Source organism: Lemur catta, chromosome 1 (genome assembly GCF_020740605.2).
Source record: "Lemur catta isolate mLemCat1 chromosome 1, mLemCat1.pri, whole genome shotgun sequence".
In the NCBI taxonomy this organism is placed as follows: Eukaryota; Metazoa; Chordata; class Mammalia; order Primates; family Lemuridae; genus Lemur; species Lemur catta.
In genome coordinates, this window is record NC_059128.1 from 135302977 (window position 1) to 135320912 (window position 17936).

Sequence of the window (17936 nt, forward strand, 5' to 3'; positions counted from 1 at the left end):
AGAAGTCTACTCCAAGAAATCCATCTGAGAGAAATGAAAAGATATATCCACGCAAAGACTTATATGTGAATATTGATAGAAGCATTCTTCACAACAGCCAAAAATTAGAAAGCAAATGTCTATCAACTGGTGAATCAATTCTTAGATATTATACAATCTCATTTATATAAAATGTCCAGGAAAGACAAATTTATAGAGAAAGAAAGCAGATTAGTGACTACCTGACACTGGGGATGAGAGCAGAAAATGATTGCAAACAAACTTTTTAGGATGATAAAAACTGGATTGTGGTGATGGTTGCCCAACCATAAAAATTCACTAAAAGCCATTGAATCATTTGCTTACAGTGGGTGAATTTTGTACAGTAGTATGTAAATTACATCCTAATACACTGATTTTAATGGAAAGGATGGGCATTCCTGGCCCTACCTAAGACCACAGTGATTCAGAATTTCTAGACATAAAATTTAACAATATGAATTTTAATAAGTTCACTGGGTGATTCTCCTATACAGAGAAAAAGATTAGGGTAACCTTACCTGGGACTCAATCATGTTCTAGATCAGGATGCAATTAATTTAAATCATAAAATCTAGGTAAGAAAAGCAGGAATTTGTTTAAACGAGGGGCTTCCCAAATCGGTACTAAGGGAAGTCTCTTCCGAGAGTTGTGAAGAGGTGAATTGAGTACAAAGTCTCTCTTTGCACAAAAAAGTTGGTTTAATTGTTAAAGTCAAATTAATTTTTCTTTTTCTCTTTTTTTCTTTTCTCTTTCTCTCTTTCTTTCTTTGCCATTATTTCAGTACCTTCAACATGTCAATGTTTGTTTTGAATTGCCAACTGTGAGATTTAGCATTTTGGGAAATGCACATTTTTCCCAAATTTATTTGATCATGGAACTTTCCTCCCCTCTAAAGATGAGCCTTGTATTCCCTGGAAAAGCCATCTTAGGACATTGTTATTTTGAGGCTGTTACTTATAATAGCTTATGTATGTACATCCTTCTTACAATTCCCCCTGAACAAATGTCCAGGTAAACTGTTCAGCTAAAGCATAAATTCATTTTATTTCAAATTCACTGCCCTATAAAAGTTCTCTCTACTTCTATAAAAAGGAAATGAGGAACATAAAGCATATTATAGGATTCACACAAGCCTGGGCCAGCCCAGTGCACGACCGAGATTGACACAGGAAATCACACTCACCTGTCCACAATGATGCCATGAGGTATAAGGACATATTCCAAATCTCCATAGTAGTGCTGTGGGTATGTGAATAAATTCAAGTCATACCCTGGCCAGTCATCCATAATCTGTAAATCAAAGTATTTTTGGTTACGGTACTTTTCATTGGAAATTTATTTTTAAAACATAAATAAACAACAACAACAAAGTATCATTTGAGAAACAACTCTATGAAAAGCTCATTGGGGCCAGGATATTTGTTTATTGCAACCTGGTAAAAGGCTTAGTAAAGTGAGCAGAGTGCTGTATTCCTAATATCACATGACAAAAATATAAAGTTAATGTCTTATAGCTAATCTGATTGTTTGTTTTTACGAGTGCATATGTGTAAATATGTAACTTCCATCTAAATTATATAAGTATCATGACTATGTTACAATAAATAACATATTTGTGATTTTATAATATATACAGTATCATGAATATAAGGTATTATATATACTATTACATTTCTATTCATTGCAAACGCCTCATCTGCCTGGGAAAGAATGACCTACTAAAAGTACATCTCTCCTGGGATTAGAGTAGACCCAAACTTTTGAGTGATCCAGTCATTATAGTCTTTAAAAGGATGTACTACGGCAGAAACTTAAGCCAGGCCTATTGGAAACTGACGGTCCAGAAAATTGGCCTATTCATATAGTGTCTAGCCCGAGAGCAAGTCTTCCTCCTGCAAGTTTTATGGGTAGAACAGGAAAAGAGGGCTGGGGGAGAAAATGAAGGTGAAGTTGGAGTTGCTTTTACTTTCAGATCATCAAGAAAATATGCAGCAATGCATATTTTTTATGCACGTTCAAACCATGCTGTAGCTGTACGCGAGCTTCCTGTCCTTTAGTCACTCCTGCACACTTCCATCAAACTCCTCCGCCCAGCTTTGAGCTTCCCAGGCCTTTCAAAAGGCAGACCCATCCCAAGTTTCCAGCTAAACTCCCTGCACCCTCCCTTCCTGGCCCTGGGATGCTCTGTAGTCAAGTCACGATCTTTCCCAGCTCCAGGTTTCGTTCATTTGTCTGTGTGCACCCTGCACCCTTCCCCTTTCTTTCGCCATCTACTTCTCGAGTATAACAAACTCAGCTCCCTGTTCAGAAGCTCAGCTCAGATTCCACTGGTTCCTTGAGGCCTTGCAGACTGTTCCTGCCCTCCCAGCTTCTTTCCCAAATTCCTGGTGCCCCCTTGCAGCTCTCTGTTCCACCAAAAGCTCCACTTCAGGCTCCCTGGGAAGACGCCCGGCCCTTCAGTCTGACCCATTTGCTATTGTTTTAGAACCCAGTCATGCTCCACTTGGTGCTACAACATTCCCTGCTTCCACCCTCCTCCTCATGCAAGACTCAAAACCAGTTCCCCTTTGCTCAGGTATTGGAAGGGGAGCTTATGGTCTAGCCCCACTCAACCCCATCCCAGTTCTGGGTCCTGCAATGCCAGCCAAACCAACTCATGATACTTCTCCCCAAATTTATCCCTTCTCTGTCTCAGTAAAGGGCAACTCTTTGCTCCAGTTGCTCAGACCAAAACCTTGGAGTTGTTGCTGACTCTTTTCTTTTATCCTTCTCATGCAATCAATTAGCCAATTCCATCTTCAATTCTCTCAAAATTTTAGCCAGGACCACCTCTCAGCATCTCCCCCGCTGTCTGCTGCTGCCAGTCCATGCCACCATCATTTCTCCCCGGCCTACCCTGGTCTCCTGGCTTCTACTTTTGCAGCCCCTATACATGGCAGCTGGAGTGCTCCTTTAAAAACATACATCATGGAAAGATACCCCATGCTCACGGATTGGAAGAATCAATAGTTAAAATGTCCATTCCATACTACCCAAAGCAATCTACAAATTCAATGCAATTCCCACTAAAATACCAATGATATTTTTCACAGAAGTAGAAAAAATAATCCTAAAATTTACATGGAACCACAAAAGACCCAGAATAGCCACAGCTATCCTGAGCAAAAAGAACAAAACTGGAAGAATCATATTACCTGACTTCAGATTATACTACAGAGCTGTAGTCACTAAAACAACATAGTATTGGCATAAAAACATACACATTAGACCAATAGAACAGAACAGAGAACCCAGAAATAAATCCAGACATCAGTAGTAAACTCACCTTCGACAAAGGTGCCAAGAACTACAGTAGGGAAAGGACAGTCTCTTCAGTAAATGGTGCTGGGAAAATTAGGTTTCCATATGCAGAAGAATGAAACTAGACCCTTATCTCTAGCTATATACAAAAATCAAATCAAAATGGATTAAAGACTTAAATCTAAGACCTGAAACTATGAAACTACTAGAACAAAACACAGGGGAAATGCTTCAGGACATTGGTCCGGGCAAGGACTTCCTGAGTAACACCCCCAAAGCACAGGCAACCAAAGCAAAACTGGACAAATGGGATCACACCAAGCTAAAAAGCTTCTGCACAGCAAAGGAAACAATCAACAGAGTGATGAGACAACCAGCAGAATGGGAGAAATATTTGCAAACTAACTGTCTGACAAGGGATTAATAACCAGAACATATAAGGAGCTCTAACAACTTGATAAGAAAATATCACATAATCTGATTAAAAAATGGGGAAAGATCTGAACAGACATTTCTCAAAAGAAGACATACAAATGACCAACTGGTATATGAAAAACGCCCAACATCATTAGTCATCAGAGAAATGAAAATCAAAACTACAATGATATATCCCACCCCAGTTAAAATGGCTTTTATCAAAAAGACAGGCAAATGTAAATTAGTGCAACCACTACGGAGAACAGTATGAAGGTTCCTCAGAAAACTAAAAATGGAACTACCATATGATCCAGAAATCCCGCTGCTGGACATATATCCAAAGGATGGGAATTCAGTACATCGAAAGATATCTGCACTCCCATGTTTACTGCAGCACTATCCACAACAGCCAAACTACGGAATCAACCAAGTGTCCATCAGCAGATGAATGGGTAAAGAAATTGTGGTACATATACACAGTGGAATATTCTATAGCCACAAAAAATGAAATCCCGCCATTTGCAACAACATGGATGGAACTGGAGAACATTATGTTAAGCGAAATAGGCCAAGCACAGAAAGACAAGTCTCTCATGTTCTCATTCATATGTGGGAGCTAAATATTAAAAACAATTGATTTCATGGAGACAGAGAGTAGAATGACAAGGAGTGGGGGATAAAGTGGGGATGGTTAATGGGTACAAATATATAGTTAGGTAGTTAGATAGAATGAACAATATTTGATACCACAACAAAGGGACTATAATCAACAATAAGTTAGGGTTATACTTTAAAAATAACTAAAAGAGTAGAATTGGAATGTGCCTACCACAAGCAAATGATTAATGTTTGAGGTGATGGGATACCCTAATTACCCTGATTTGATGAATTCACATTGTATGGCTGTATTAAAACATCACACGTACCCTATAAAGATATACAACTATTATGTAGCCATAATAATTAAAAATAAAAAATTTAAAAAGCTGGCCGGGCGCGGTGGCTCACACCTGTAATCCTAGCACTCTGGGAGGCCGAGGCGGGCGGATCGCTGGAGCTGAGGAGTTCGAGACCAGCCTGAGCGAGAGCGAGACCCCGTCTCTACTAAAAATAGAAAGAAATTATCTGGCCAACTAAAAAAAATACATATATATAGAAAAAAATTAGCCGGGCATGGTGGTGCATGCCTGTAGTCCCAGCTACTCGGGAGGCTGAGGCAGGAGGATCGCTTGAGCCCAGGAGTCTGAGGTTGCTGTGAGCTAGGCTGACGCCACGGCACTCACTCTAGCCCGGGCAACAGAGCGAGACTCTGTCTCAAAAAAAAAAGAAAAAGGCATACATCATGTTATGGCAACCTTCTCACATTTTTTCAAGGCTTGTCATTTCGCTCGGGGTAAAACCCACCAGGGTCTACCTGTCCGACTCATCGCTGTCACCCCTCCTCCTCTGCGGCAGCCTCCAATCTGCCAAGCATCGTTCCTGCTCCTGAGCGTCGCACCTGCTATTTCTTTTGCCTGCAATACTCTTCCTCCAGATACTCACATGGCCGTCCTTTGCTTCTTTCAAGTCTCCATTCAATGCCATTTCCACAAAGGGGCCTTCCCTGACCCTCGTAGCATGTTCTACCACTGCACGTGACATGTGTGTGCATGTGTGTGTTTTGTCCCGTCTCCACCCACGGGAATGTTAGCTCCTGCTGGCAGAGACTTTATCTTCTAGAATGCTGACCTGGAATATGGTAGTTGCTCAAAAATGTTAAATAAATGAATGACAATCTCTACCCACGAGCCACCCAACTACCTGAACTCCAGCCTCAACTCTCAGTTCGTCTCCTTGGGATAAAGAGCACCACAGTTCAAGGCTCTAGAGATTTATATCTGTCATATCCATTGACCAACTGATGGCCGACTGGAGTGTGTCAACTGTGTGTTTGAAAAGCATCACCTTTGCTCTACCTCCACCAGCAAATCGGCTGGTGGGACTGCTGAGTTGGCACAGAGATACTTGCTCTCACCCTGAGAACTCCTTGGGACCACTGTAACCTCCAACACTACAGGGCTGGCCAGACCTGGGACTACCAGGACAGCCTTTAGCAGGGCATGGTCAAGACCACACAAGGAGAACCCTGACCAATGCCAGGCCCCAGGGAGACCATCCAAATGTACAGCACCTTCGGGCTCCCTTCCAGATCACACACACTGCACACGCCACTTCCTGGAGCCCTCGCACTGGTGGCCCCATTAGCCAGTGGTCTCCTGAGCTCATCCCTCCAACCATGCAAGCCCACCACTGTCTCCCATTCTGGTCGAATCTCAGCGACTACTCTCTCTACTCCATGTTCATCAAGAGTTTGGTTCTGACACCTAGTACTGTGATGTCAGGGAAATGCTTTACCCTCTCTGAGACTCAGTTTCCTCCTCCTTTAAATAAGACACAATAAAACCTAAGGACAGAGTTGTTGTGAGGATTAAAAGAGATAGAACAGATAATGGACATAGAGTCCATAATACACTACCTGGTGATGGTAAGTGCTTAATAAATGATGACAAAAAAGCAAAGGTGACAAGAATGCCAAAAACGAATGCTAAAAAGGGGGGGAAGATGATAAGAAAATGACAAATAAAACAAACTATAAAAACGATAATCTGTAGCTCAGAGGCAGCATGGAACAGTGGTCAAGAGCATGGACTTGGAAGTTTGACACCCCTGGGGCAAGTGTGCCAGCCGTGGGACTTTGGGCAGGTTATGTTCTGTGTCAGTGTATTCATTTCACATTTTAAGTGCCTGTCTCATACGGCCATGGTGAGAGTTAAATAAGAGAGAATGAATCTGAGACTCACATCAGCATCTGGTCTATGGTACTTCTGCAATAAGTGTTAACCATTTACATGTACTGAAACATCAATCATTTAATTACAAATTATATGCTTTAATTCACCTAAAGAAAGGCCTCAGGCCAGGCGTGGTGGCTCACACCTGTAATCCTAGCACTCTGGGAGCCCGAGGCGGGTGGATTTTTTTTTTTTATTCTTATTTCAGCATATTGTGGGGGTACAGAAGTTTAGGTTACATATATTGCCCTTGGCCCCCCACTCCCCCGAGTCAGAGCTTCAAATGTGTCCATCCCCTAGACAGTGTGCATTGCACTCATTATGTATCAGGAGTTCGAGACCAGCCTGAGCAAGAGCGAGACCTCGTCTCTACTGAAAATAGAAAGAAATTATATGGACAACTAAAAATATATATAGAAAAAATTAGCCGGGCATGGTGGCGAATGCCTGTAGTCCCAGCAACTCGGGAGGCTGAGCAGGAGGATTGCTTGAGCCCAGGAGTTTGAGGTTGCTGTGAGCTAGGCTGATGCCACGGCATTTGCATGGTGTATGCAAATCATGCTGCCAGTAAGTGCAAACCTGGAGGAATGGGGCTTGCTGGGAACTGTAGATAATTATGTTATTCACTTGCTTTTTAAAAAATCAAAACAAGAAGCCTTTAAATAGTTTCAGTATCACAGATAATATGCTCTAAGTTTATCCAGCACAATGCTTTCTCTGTTCAAAGAGGCAAAACATCACCAAGCTGGAGAAGTGACAAACACTTTATCTGAGTCATTTTATACAACATCCAAATCCCAGAACCAATTCTGATTCTCTTCTCTTTATTGAAGATACATTGAAAATCTTCTAAGTCATTAAAAAACATATATATATATATACATATATATATATATATATATTTTTTTTTTGCTTAGCCTATTTCTTGCATGATTTTTCAGTTTTTTTTTTTTTGCCCCAGGGAGAAAAATCATTTGGAAACACATATAAGAAGCTAATCTCTGCTTCTCTCTCATGCTGAGCTGCACACATTTGGCCTCCTGGCTGCTAGTTTGCAGGTTCCTGTCCATCCACACAAGCAAAGAGAAAGGGAGTCTCATCCCTTAGCTCTGATTCAAAGAATCCCAGAAAGGAACATCCACTGGCCCTGCCCCAGAGCCAGGGAGGTAGCTGCATAGGGATGGCCCCACCTGAGAACCACACATTTGAAACAATGGGTAGACATGGTTTGCTAAAAGAAGGTTCCCACGTTCTGCTAGCAGCGGAATGGAAGAGGCATAGCAGGCCAAATAATATCTTGTATCCATATACCTTCTTGTATCCATATACCTTCTTCCTCTGTTGCAGTGGGTTCTGGCCCTCAGAAGGTAAAAACTCATCACAACCTAGTAAAGCCATGCTTGAGATGGATGATTTATATCAGATGCTGCCATATTTGCACTGGGGAACTAGGGGACTGGGGGACGTCAACCACAACAGACACCACAATCATTTCAGATTTTTCTCTTCTCCTTATCCCTACCAAACTCATGTGCACAGGTATTAACTATGGCTCTTTTGATAATGCTTTGGTTAAAAACAAACCAAACAAAAAACGTGTTTAATAACCCAATTCCAGGTAGGTAGAGAGAGATCTTTATTGCTCCCTGACAAGTAATGAAGAGGAGCCAACCAGGTCTCCCCTCCTCTCCTCTCTCCCTCTCTCTCGTTCTTTCTGAGACAGGGTCTTGCTCTGTTCCCAAGCTGGAGTGCAGTGGCATGATCACAGCTCATTGCAGCCTTGAACTCCTGGACTCCTGCAATCCTCCTGCCTCAGCCTCCCAAGCTGGTGACTTTATTAGCTCCAAATCAAGTGACAAGCCAACTCTGAGCAAAATTACTACACTCAGGGTCTCCATCTCTGACTTGGCAATTAGCATTTTGCTACCATTTATTGTTCATAATCTAAGGTCCTGCCTCTCAATTCAACTGAAAGCCATTTGCAGGCAAGAGCCATCTTAAATCTCTTCACATTCCCTTCTCTTGCACAAACTTGACTTCTTGTTTCATGCTTAAATCATCTGCCTCTACTCCCCTTGCCATCTTTAGCACCAAATTTCTACCAACTTAGAATTTCCTTTTCCATCTCATGTCTGGACCTCATTTCTGGATCAAGGTCAATACCAACCTTGATGATCCTTCCAAGCTTGCAGCTCCTTCACCTGCCTTAACCCAAACTACATCTTTATTCCACATCAGCAACATTCCCACAGCTGCCCCAGTCCTCCAGCACGGCCCCACCGCTGACATTCTGCCCTGGAATCACAGCTTCCTATGTAGCACAGTGACTGAAAGCTGGTTCAAATCCTGCTTCTGCCACTTGCTAGTCTTGTGACCTGGATGATTTACTAATTCTCTCAGTGCCTCAGTTTCCTCCTCTGTAAAATGGGAAGTATAACAGACTTAACCTCAGAGATGTGTGAGGATGAAATGAACACAGTAAAAGCACATAGTAAGTGTTCAACAAATGCTTGCCATTATCACCTACCCCATTTTTTTCACTGGTACTGAAACGTCCCTTTGATTTTTTACACCTCACTCTTGAGGGCTATTTTCCCAGTATTCTTACCCACTCCAGCTTTCCTTTCCCTCCCTACCCTTGATGCTATGAGCTTCCTTCTACCAGTGCCTTGAATTCACTCTGACCTTGCCTTCCCTGCTCATAACCAACTTGATGTTAATCTAATTACCCCTGGTTCTGCTGGGGAAAATGAAATCAATGCAGGGACTATCTCCCTTATACATACATAGCTTATTGCCAACCTCTCTGGGCCCTCATGCAGCTTTGCAACTGTTTATCATGCCCAAGTCCCAAGGCAGTGGGTCTAGTTTCTACTCTCTTTATACCCCTTTCACTACTTCCCTGCATCTTTCACAAAATCATATTGTTTCCAAAATGGCCTTTGTTGACGCTAATAGATTGGGCTATTTACACTGTTCTCTCACTTGTTTTTTAGACTTTAACAACCTACCTATGCTATTACTGCGCCTGGATTTACCTCATTCTTTTTTAAGAGAACCTAGGGTTACATGGTAGCACAGGTTGAGTATTCCTTATTCAAAAACACTTGGGACCAGAAGTGTTTTGGATTTGGGATTTTTTGTTTGTTTGTTTTGGAATTTGGAATATTTGCATTATGCTTACAGGTTGAGCATCCCTAATTCAAAAATTTGAAATCCAAAATGTTCCAATGAGCATTTCCTTTGAGCTGCATGTTGCTGTTCAAAAATTTTGGACTCTAGAGCATTGTGGGTTTTGGATTAGGGGTGCTCAATCCGTACTATATTTTAACCTTTGTACCGATGGGATGGTTGTTGAAAAGATTCTTACTCCTGATGGCTTTGTAATTGTTAAATATGATGGCCTCTTTTCCATCCTTATCCTTCTGGCTGTTTCCGTAGCATCTGCCATTCTTGCTGACCCCTTGACACCCCCACCCCCAGACCCTATCCCCTAGGTGCCCACCAGCCTGCCTGCCCTCACCCACTCACTGTTCTTCCTTGGTCCCTTTAGCTGGCGTCTCCCCCACAGTTTGTCTCTTACATTTGGGGCTTTCCGGGCTTCTGTCCTTGACAGTTGTTTCCAATTTTGTTTCCATTTTCACTGGGCGTCTTTGTCCACTCCCAAACATTAAATATTATTCTTTTTGCTGACGATTTCCAAATCTATCCAATCACCCTCCTGAATTCCAACTAAGAATTTCAAATCGCCTGCAGTGCATCCTGACCTGTGGGCCCCACAGGCACTATGGATTTAATCTGTCCAGAATGGACTTATGACTTCCGTTTTTACACTTTCATCCCTCTCCCATTCACCTCATCCCTAGGTCTGTCCCTCTTCCCAGGGCAACTGGGGTGATTTCTGTAAAAGCATAAATCAGATGCCGTGATTCCCTTGCACTCGCTACACAGCCCTGCCCTGGAGTCCTCCCTTGGCTGCCTCGTGTTTGGGTACCCTTCCTTCAGATCTCGGCTCAATGTCACCACGGACAGGCTGTCCTGACCCCCTGAGCAAAAGCATTGCTCCCCATCCCGCCTCCAACGACTATCCTGTTACTCTCCTCCAATGGCACATGTCACCACCTGAAATTATCCTATTTGCCTACGAACTGCGTGCCTGTGTTCCTCCTCTGGAGTCCAAGTTCAGGAAGACAGGGCCTTTATCTCGTTCCCTGCTGTAGCCTCAGAGCCTAGAACACCTCCTGGAACCCAGCAGGACAGCAAGCATGTGTGGCCTGAATAAATAAGTCCGCTCCTCATCCTTTAGCAGTTAAAGTAGAACTCAGCCACCCGTGTCACCCTGAACAGTTCCCTGCCAGTGTGAGGTTTTCCCTCCCCCAGCCCCTTACTCTAATTCGGGCCATTCATATTCACACACAGATCCGCTGTGAACTACAAACTGATCTCTGAAAACAGAACCTTAATGGCAAGTTCCCCACCAGCCTCATCGGCCACTTCACACTGAACTTGACACAACTCATAACCACCACCTTCTAGGAAAACCGCTCCTGGGAGCTGGTGGCCGCAAGGGCAAGGGGTGGGTTTGATCCCAGGACAACTGAGAGATGGGGACCCTCTGGCGGACCCCTCAGAAGGTTTAAAGGGGCGCAGACCTGGGAAACACCCCACATCCTCCCATGCGGACCCACTACTAAGTATTTGACACGCATGCCCCCCTTGGCCCCCCAATTTGCTCGACAGCCCAGGCCGGGCTTTCTCCCGTTCACAGCTGAGGCAAGGGACACGCGGGAGCCGCCGGTCGTCCCCGAGCGCGTGCAGAGGCCCCAGGGGCACAGCCCGACCGGGTATCCACGGCTTCCAAGCTCCAACTGCGCGCGTTTGCGCTCCTGCATTTCCAGCCGCCCCGGGAATCCTCAGTGTCCTCTGCGAAAACTTAAAGCCCGCGCGGGGAGGCAGCACAAAGACAAGGGCGCCACGAGAGCCGCGGGGGACCCCCCGCACCCGCCCGCTCGCGGGCTCGGCACCCGGCGGGGCGCGGGCGCCGCGGGAGCGGGTTCCCGGCCTGGGGGGCGGAGGGGACGCTGGGGACGCGGGGTGAAGGGACAGTGTTAGGTGTTTCGTCAGCTCGGGGCTGGGGGGAGGGGAGGGCCGGGCCGGAGGGCGGAAGCGACCCGGGCGGGCGGGCGAACCAAGCGGGGCGGCCCGCCCGCACCCGAAAGGAGGGTGCCGGGAAGGGGGGCGCGAGCGGGGGCGCACGGCTCAGCCCGCGGTCGCGAGTTTTGCATTTACCACGACGCCTCGCCCGAAGTCTGGCGCCTCCTCGCTGCTCCCGGCCATGTTTCTCCCGGGGAACGCGGGAAGGGAAGACGGCGCGGGAAGGATCCGGGCGGGCGACGGCGGGCGTGGGGGAGGGGCCGCGGGGACGGGGATGGGGACGGGGCCGCGCAGGGGGCCGCCCCGCCCCCGGGCAGCCGGCGGGAAGCGGCGGCCTGGCGCGGCGCCAGCGTCCCCGGGAGGCGGCGGGGCGCGGGCCGCAGCTGCGGAGCACGCCCGGCCCCCCTGAGCGCGGCCCGGGCCCCTCGCCCGCCGCCCGCCGGGGACGCCGTCTGCAGCCCGGACGCCCCGCGCCCCCCGGGACCGGGAGCGGGAGCAGCCCGCGGCGGCGGCAGCGCGGCCTGCACGGGAGGGGAAGGCCCCCGTCCCCGGCCTCCCTGGGCCCGCCGTCCCAGCCTCGGGCTAACAATCTCTTCACTCCGCCTGCCCGTCTTTAATGGGCTCAATTATCCCAAGCAAAAGCGTGAAAGCGCCCGCCCTCCGCGCGTGTTCTCGAACTATCGCTGCAGACGCGAAGCGCCCGGGACGCGTTTCCAAACCCTCCAGCACCCCCGGGCCTGGAGCTAGAGGATGCTCCTGGCTGCCTTTAGGGGACCTGCCTTGGTGACGATCTGGGCCTTGAGGATGGGGCTTTTTGTTAACTGCCTGGCGGGGGGTGGCGGTGGGGTCCCAGATTTTCTGCTTTACCAATTTTGTGAAAACATACGGTCAGAGTTCTAATTCTTTCAGGTTGCAGCTTTGTGAAAGCAATGTGTCTCCTCCGGTTGCAAGTCCTTCTTTTATGGATGTGTTCGGTCGAACCCCCCCCTCGCAGCCGTCTCCCCACCGAGTGTGCCGGCCCTTTGGCCATTGCCGCGGGACCCTGCTTTCCCGTGGTGTGTTCATTGTCCCGGTCCCTGACATCTCGCCAGAGTCCTCCCACGGCCGGGTCCGAGTTCGAGGCCCTGAACTGAACAAAGTTCTGTTGACCCAGCCCTCTCCGAAAGACTCTTTTGTTAAAAATCCTCGGATTCTGGCACGCGGCTGGGAGAGGAATGCTAATTTCGCCTGGATCGAGGGGAAAATAGTTATCAATCGGTTAATGTCACTCTGGGTTGGAAAAATATTAGTCATTCAGACGTGGCGCCCTGGCCGAGCCCAGCACCGCTGGCTGTCAGTGTCCCTGCTAAATGCCAGCGCGAAGGTGGCGGCTCTGGGGACCCCCGAGAGGGGGCGCCCTGCTTGCCGACTGGCTCTCGGAAGTGGGCGACCCGTTTCCTCGTGCACGTGAGACGTCTCTCAGCAGTTGTCAGAGGTCCTTGTTTGGAGCCCCTTTTGTTGTCTGCCTCTCACCGCTTTTCCCAAAGATAAGGGACTGTCTTCTATTTTCAATGTCAAAGACCAGGCCCAGAAACCATGTTCACAAGCAACGCCGCTAAAATGTCCAGGAACTGAAAAGTGCTGCGATTATGGCGATGATCAAACTTCAGAGTTCATAAGACTCTGGGGGAGCTGGTCAATGCAGCTTGGGTGGGAGGGGGAGATCCACGTGTCACTCCGAATCCAGCTCCGTGCAGAGACACCTGGATGAGTGTGATGTAGCTGGTGTCAGAGCCCTGCTTTCAGGGATCCACTTGATCTTACTTCTTTGATGTAAAATGTAGCCATTTAAAAGGCTCAGTGTGGGTGCAGGGGCCAGGCTGGGGGCGAGAGACTTCAAAATATGTCACAGAAGTAGTTGTCACGCAGAAGTCAAAAAGCAACAACTTTGATCCCAGCCCTGGCACTGTGGAATATGTAAGGGAAATGGTAGATTAATCTTTTTCCCTTAGAAAGGCCATTAGTTTAAACATAAAACCCAATAGGTTCAGGGTGAAAAAAATGTAACTTGCTTGAAAGACAATAGAAATCTTATGAATGCACACTCAAGAACCTATAGAGGGCATCCTATAAAACCAAAGAATGGTGAATGGTTTTTAAAAATCTAATTCATTTTATTTGTTATCTTTGTATATTTTGATAATATTTTGTGTGGTCTGATTACACATCAATGCTTTGGACAGTATTATGTGATACCATATAATACTTGATATCACAAATAGTATTTACAAAGACCAGTATGCAGGAGTAACAGCTCATCTGTCCAGATTTTATTCTTATTCTTGCATTGTGAGGATTTAGAGGCAAAAATTATTTCTAAACCTCAAATTTCTGTTACATGTCTAGTGGAATAGCTTTGGATGACTCCAGTTTTTCCTGGGGGTGGGGAACCTGCAGCCTTGGGGCCACATGTGGCCCTCTGGATCCTTGAGTGCAGTCTTTTGACTGAATCCAAACTTCACAGAGCAATTGCCTGTCAATAAAAGGGTTTGTTCTGTAATATTCAGTCAAGGGGCCGTATTTGGGGATCTGGAGGGCCACATGTGGCCTTGACGCTGTGGGTTCCCCACCATAAAGGGGGCAATACATTTCTTCTCTACTACGTATGATGATGAGATTAACATGAAATAACATACAAGAGAATCCTTTGGCTGTAAGGTATTACTAATCTGAGATGCTGTGAAAATGTATGACCAAATATTTGTAAAATTACGCCATGTGAAAATGACAGGGAATTAACTTTTAGATGGATGTAAGGCGACTAATCCAGGATAGTTATAGCTTAGGGACAATCTGGGACTGGTATGAGAATGGATACAGAGAAATGATAAAATTACTAAAATAATGGGATTTTCCATAAAAAAAGGATATTTTAGCTCAGATTGTCCATTTTCTAATATCCTTTGAAGGAGCTGTAAGAATAAAGATGTGCATCTTTGCAAAGTTAAATACTAGTAAATACACTTGCATTTTTCTATCATTCTCTTTACACCTTTTAGAAGTAGGTTCTCTGCATTTTATTTTTTTAAATGTTTCAGTTGTGTTTACTCAAATTTATTTTTTAGGTTTTATTTTATTTTATTTATTTTTGAGACAGAGTCTTGCTCTGTCACCCAGGCTAGAGTCCAGTGGTGTCATCATAGCTTACTGCAACCTAAAACTCCTGGGCTCAAGTGGTCCTCCTGCCTCAACTTCCCGAGTAGCAGGGACTACGGCTAATTTTTCTATTTTTAGCAGAGATGGGGTCTTGCTCTTGCTCTTGCTCAGGCTGGTCTCCAACCTCCAGCAATCCTGCAATCCTCCTGCCTTGGGTTTCCAGAGTGCTAGGATTACAGATCTGAGCCACCACACCTGGCCTATTTTATTTTTAATTGACATAATGATTGCACATATTCATAGGGTATAGGGTGATGTTTCAATACATATATACATTGTATAATCATCAAATCAGGATAAGTGGTATATCCATTATTTCAAACATTTATCATTTCTTTGCGGTGAGGACATTCAAAATCATTTCTTCTAGCTATTTTGAAATATACAACACATTACTGTTAACTCTATCATCCTACTGTGCAATAGAGTACCAGAACTTATTCCTCCTAACTATGGCATAGTACCCATAGTCTCCCTCTCCCCCTCCTCCCTACCTTTTCCAGCCTCTGGTAACCAGTATTCTACTCTCTCTTTTTATGAGATCAACCTTTGTAAATTCCATATATGAGTGAGATCATGTGGTATTTGTCCTTCTGTGCCTGGCTTATTTCATTTAACATAATGTTCTCCAGGTTCATCCATGTTGTTGCAAATGACAGGATTTCATTCTTTTTAATAGCTCAATAATAGTATTCCATTGTATATATAAATCATATTTTTAAAACCCATTTATCCATTGATGGAAACTTAGGTTGATTCCATATTTTGGCTATTATGAATAGTGCTGCAATAAACATAGGTGTGCAGATATCTCTTTACCGTACTAATTTTAATTCATTTGGATATATACCTGGTAATGGGATTGCTGGATCATATGGAAGTTCTGTTGTTAATTTTGGAGGAACCTCCATGTTGTTCTCCGTAATGGCTGTGCTAATTTACATTCCCATCAACAACATGTAAGAGTTCCCCTTTCTCTGCATCCTCACCAGCATTTGTTCTTTTTTATCTTTTTGATAATGACCATTCCAACTGGGGTGAGATGATATCTCATTGTGCTTTTGATTTGCATTTCCCTGATGATTAGTAATGTTGAACATTTTTTTTCACATACCTGTTGGCCATTTGTATGTCTTCTTTTGGGAAATATCTATTCAAGTCGTTTTTAGTTGAATTGTTTATTTTTTGTGATTGAATTGTTTGAGTTTCTTCTGTATTCTGGATATTAATCCCTTGTCAGATGCATACTTTGCAAATATTTTCTCCCATTCTGTAGGTTGTCTCTTCACTCTATTGTTTCTTTTTCTATGTAGAAGCTTTTTAGTTCGGTGTAATCCTATTTGTTTATTTTTGCTTTTGTTGCCTGTGCTTTTGCAAAAATGCTTACTTAGATCAATATCATGAAGCATTTCCTCTGTGTTTTTTTCTAGTAGTTTCATAGTTTCAGGTCTTATACTTCAGTCTTTATTTTCAGTTGATTTTTATATGTGGCAAGAGATAGGGGTCAAGTTTCATTCTTCTGCATGTGGATATTCAGTTTTCTCAGCACCACAGTTCTCTGCATTTTAAATTCTGAAATTATCTTGTGCCACTACCATGGTGAAAACACAAATATTTATAATTGACTGAATTCTCTGACAGTCTGGAGACTTTTGTCCTGGAAGTACAGACATCTTTTGACATTTTGGTAATTCTTTGACTTTTGCCAATATTAATCTGTTATTAAAGGAGCGATTCAATCTGTCCACTGAGTTGTTCATAGCAGTCACTCAGTGCCACTAGATTGGAAATACAGAAAGGCATTTAATTTTGAGTCCTGAAACATGAAAATTAAAAAAAAAACTTTCAGCCTGGGAATTGTGTTGAAATACATAAACATCTGAAACTTAGTGACTCAGACTGTTAGTCACAGAGTCACTGGCTAGAATCTGGATGAAATCCACTGTGGACAAAGAGCCAGTAATAATTATGATGATATTTTGCTTTTCCATAGTGCTGAACAAAACACTTTACAAATGCTGCAAGTACAAAAGAAAAAGTGGCAAGATATTTTTCTGCAAATATTCAGGCTAAGTAAGAATCTTGCTACCCTTGAGGTATTTCTCCCATTTTACATAAATACAAAAGAAATGTAGGTGCAAATAATTATAACAAAAAGCAACTTAAGCAAAAGCCTCATTAGTATTCAATTAGCATAGGAACTTGTCTTTCCTGGCCTCTTGTTTGGAGCAGATTGGAGCCAATGTGTAGACTTAGAGTAAAGAAAATAATGGCTCCAGAGTAGTTCTTGCAAATAAAGCCAGGAGCTACACTCAGAATTATGTTTTGTATTATTACACTTTTGTTAGTAATTAATCTTCCACTGAAGAATATACTAAGGGGAGATCTAAGCCTGTTCTCTTGCAATAATATCATCAGCAGTAAGTGCTGGGCAGCTCAAGAGATACCCTCCCGCTATCTCCCCATCTGACCGGAACAGGAATTGGATAGCTTCAGAGTAAAAAGAATAATGTGTCCATGTGTTCCTCCAGATCTCAGAGTCCTGGCAGCCGACCTCAACTCTCTTGGCCACTGTAAAGCAGTCATTGAAAGGACACAGCTGCAGGAACTCGGGACTAAGCAGTAAATAAATCCACAGGGCTGGAGGCAGAAGTTACATACATGACCCTAAAACAATACTCTGTGGTTCTGAATGAATGGATTAGCATCTCATGGTGCTATAGCAGCTTATGCAAAATTAATTGGTGCCTCAGCCAGTGCTGCGTTTCAAATGGAAAGATGTCCACTTAAAAAAAAAACTACATAGAAAACAGGGGGCCCACCTTAATCAACAACTTTAGCTGGTGTCCTAGGGAGGCTAAGGACCAACTGGGATGGGGATGGAGCTGTTTATTCTCTTAGCTGTCCATGGATTCTCTTCAGGTCAGAGCCGATGTGTAACACCCCCTGGCAACATCCCAAGAACTGATCCAGTTGTTGCCAGGTTCTTGGTTTAGTCTTAGAGTTAAGGTTGTGGGA

General features: G+C 44.5%; 1 protein-coding gene across 3 annotated transcripts in view; it reads right to left on the reverse strand.

Moving 5' to 3' along the window:
- Positions 1–11970, reverse strand: part of PRTFDC1 (phosphoribosyl transferase domain containing 1) — a 91319-nt gene extending 79349 nt beyond the window's left edge. For 2 of the 3 annotated variants that reach the window (XM_045535059.1, XM_045535069.1), the window contains exons 1-2: positions 11859–11959; positions 1205–1311 (exon numbers count right to left, since the gene is read on the reverse strand). In XM_045535059.1, the coding sequence (XP_045391015.1) occupies positions 1205–1311; positions 11859–11906 (155 nt within the window). In that variant the 5' untranslated portion in view covers positions 11907–11959. Of the gene's footprint in view, positions 1–1204; positions 1312–11858 lie in introns of all 3 variants that reach the window. The other variant, XM_045535050.1, reaches the window with a different exon arrangement.
- Positions 11971–17936: the final 5966 nt, after the last annotated feature.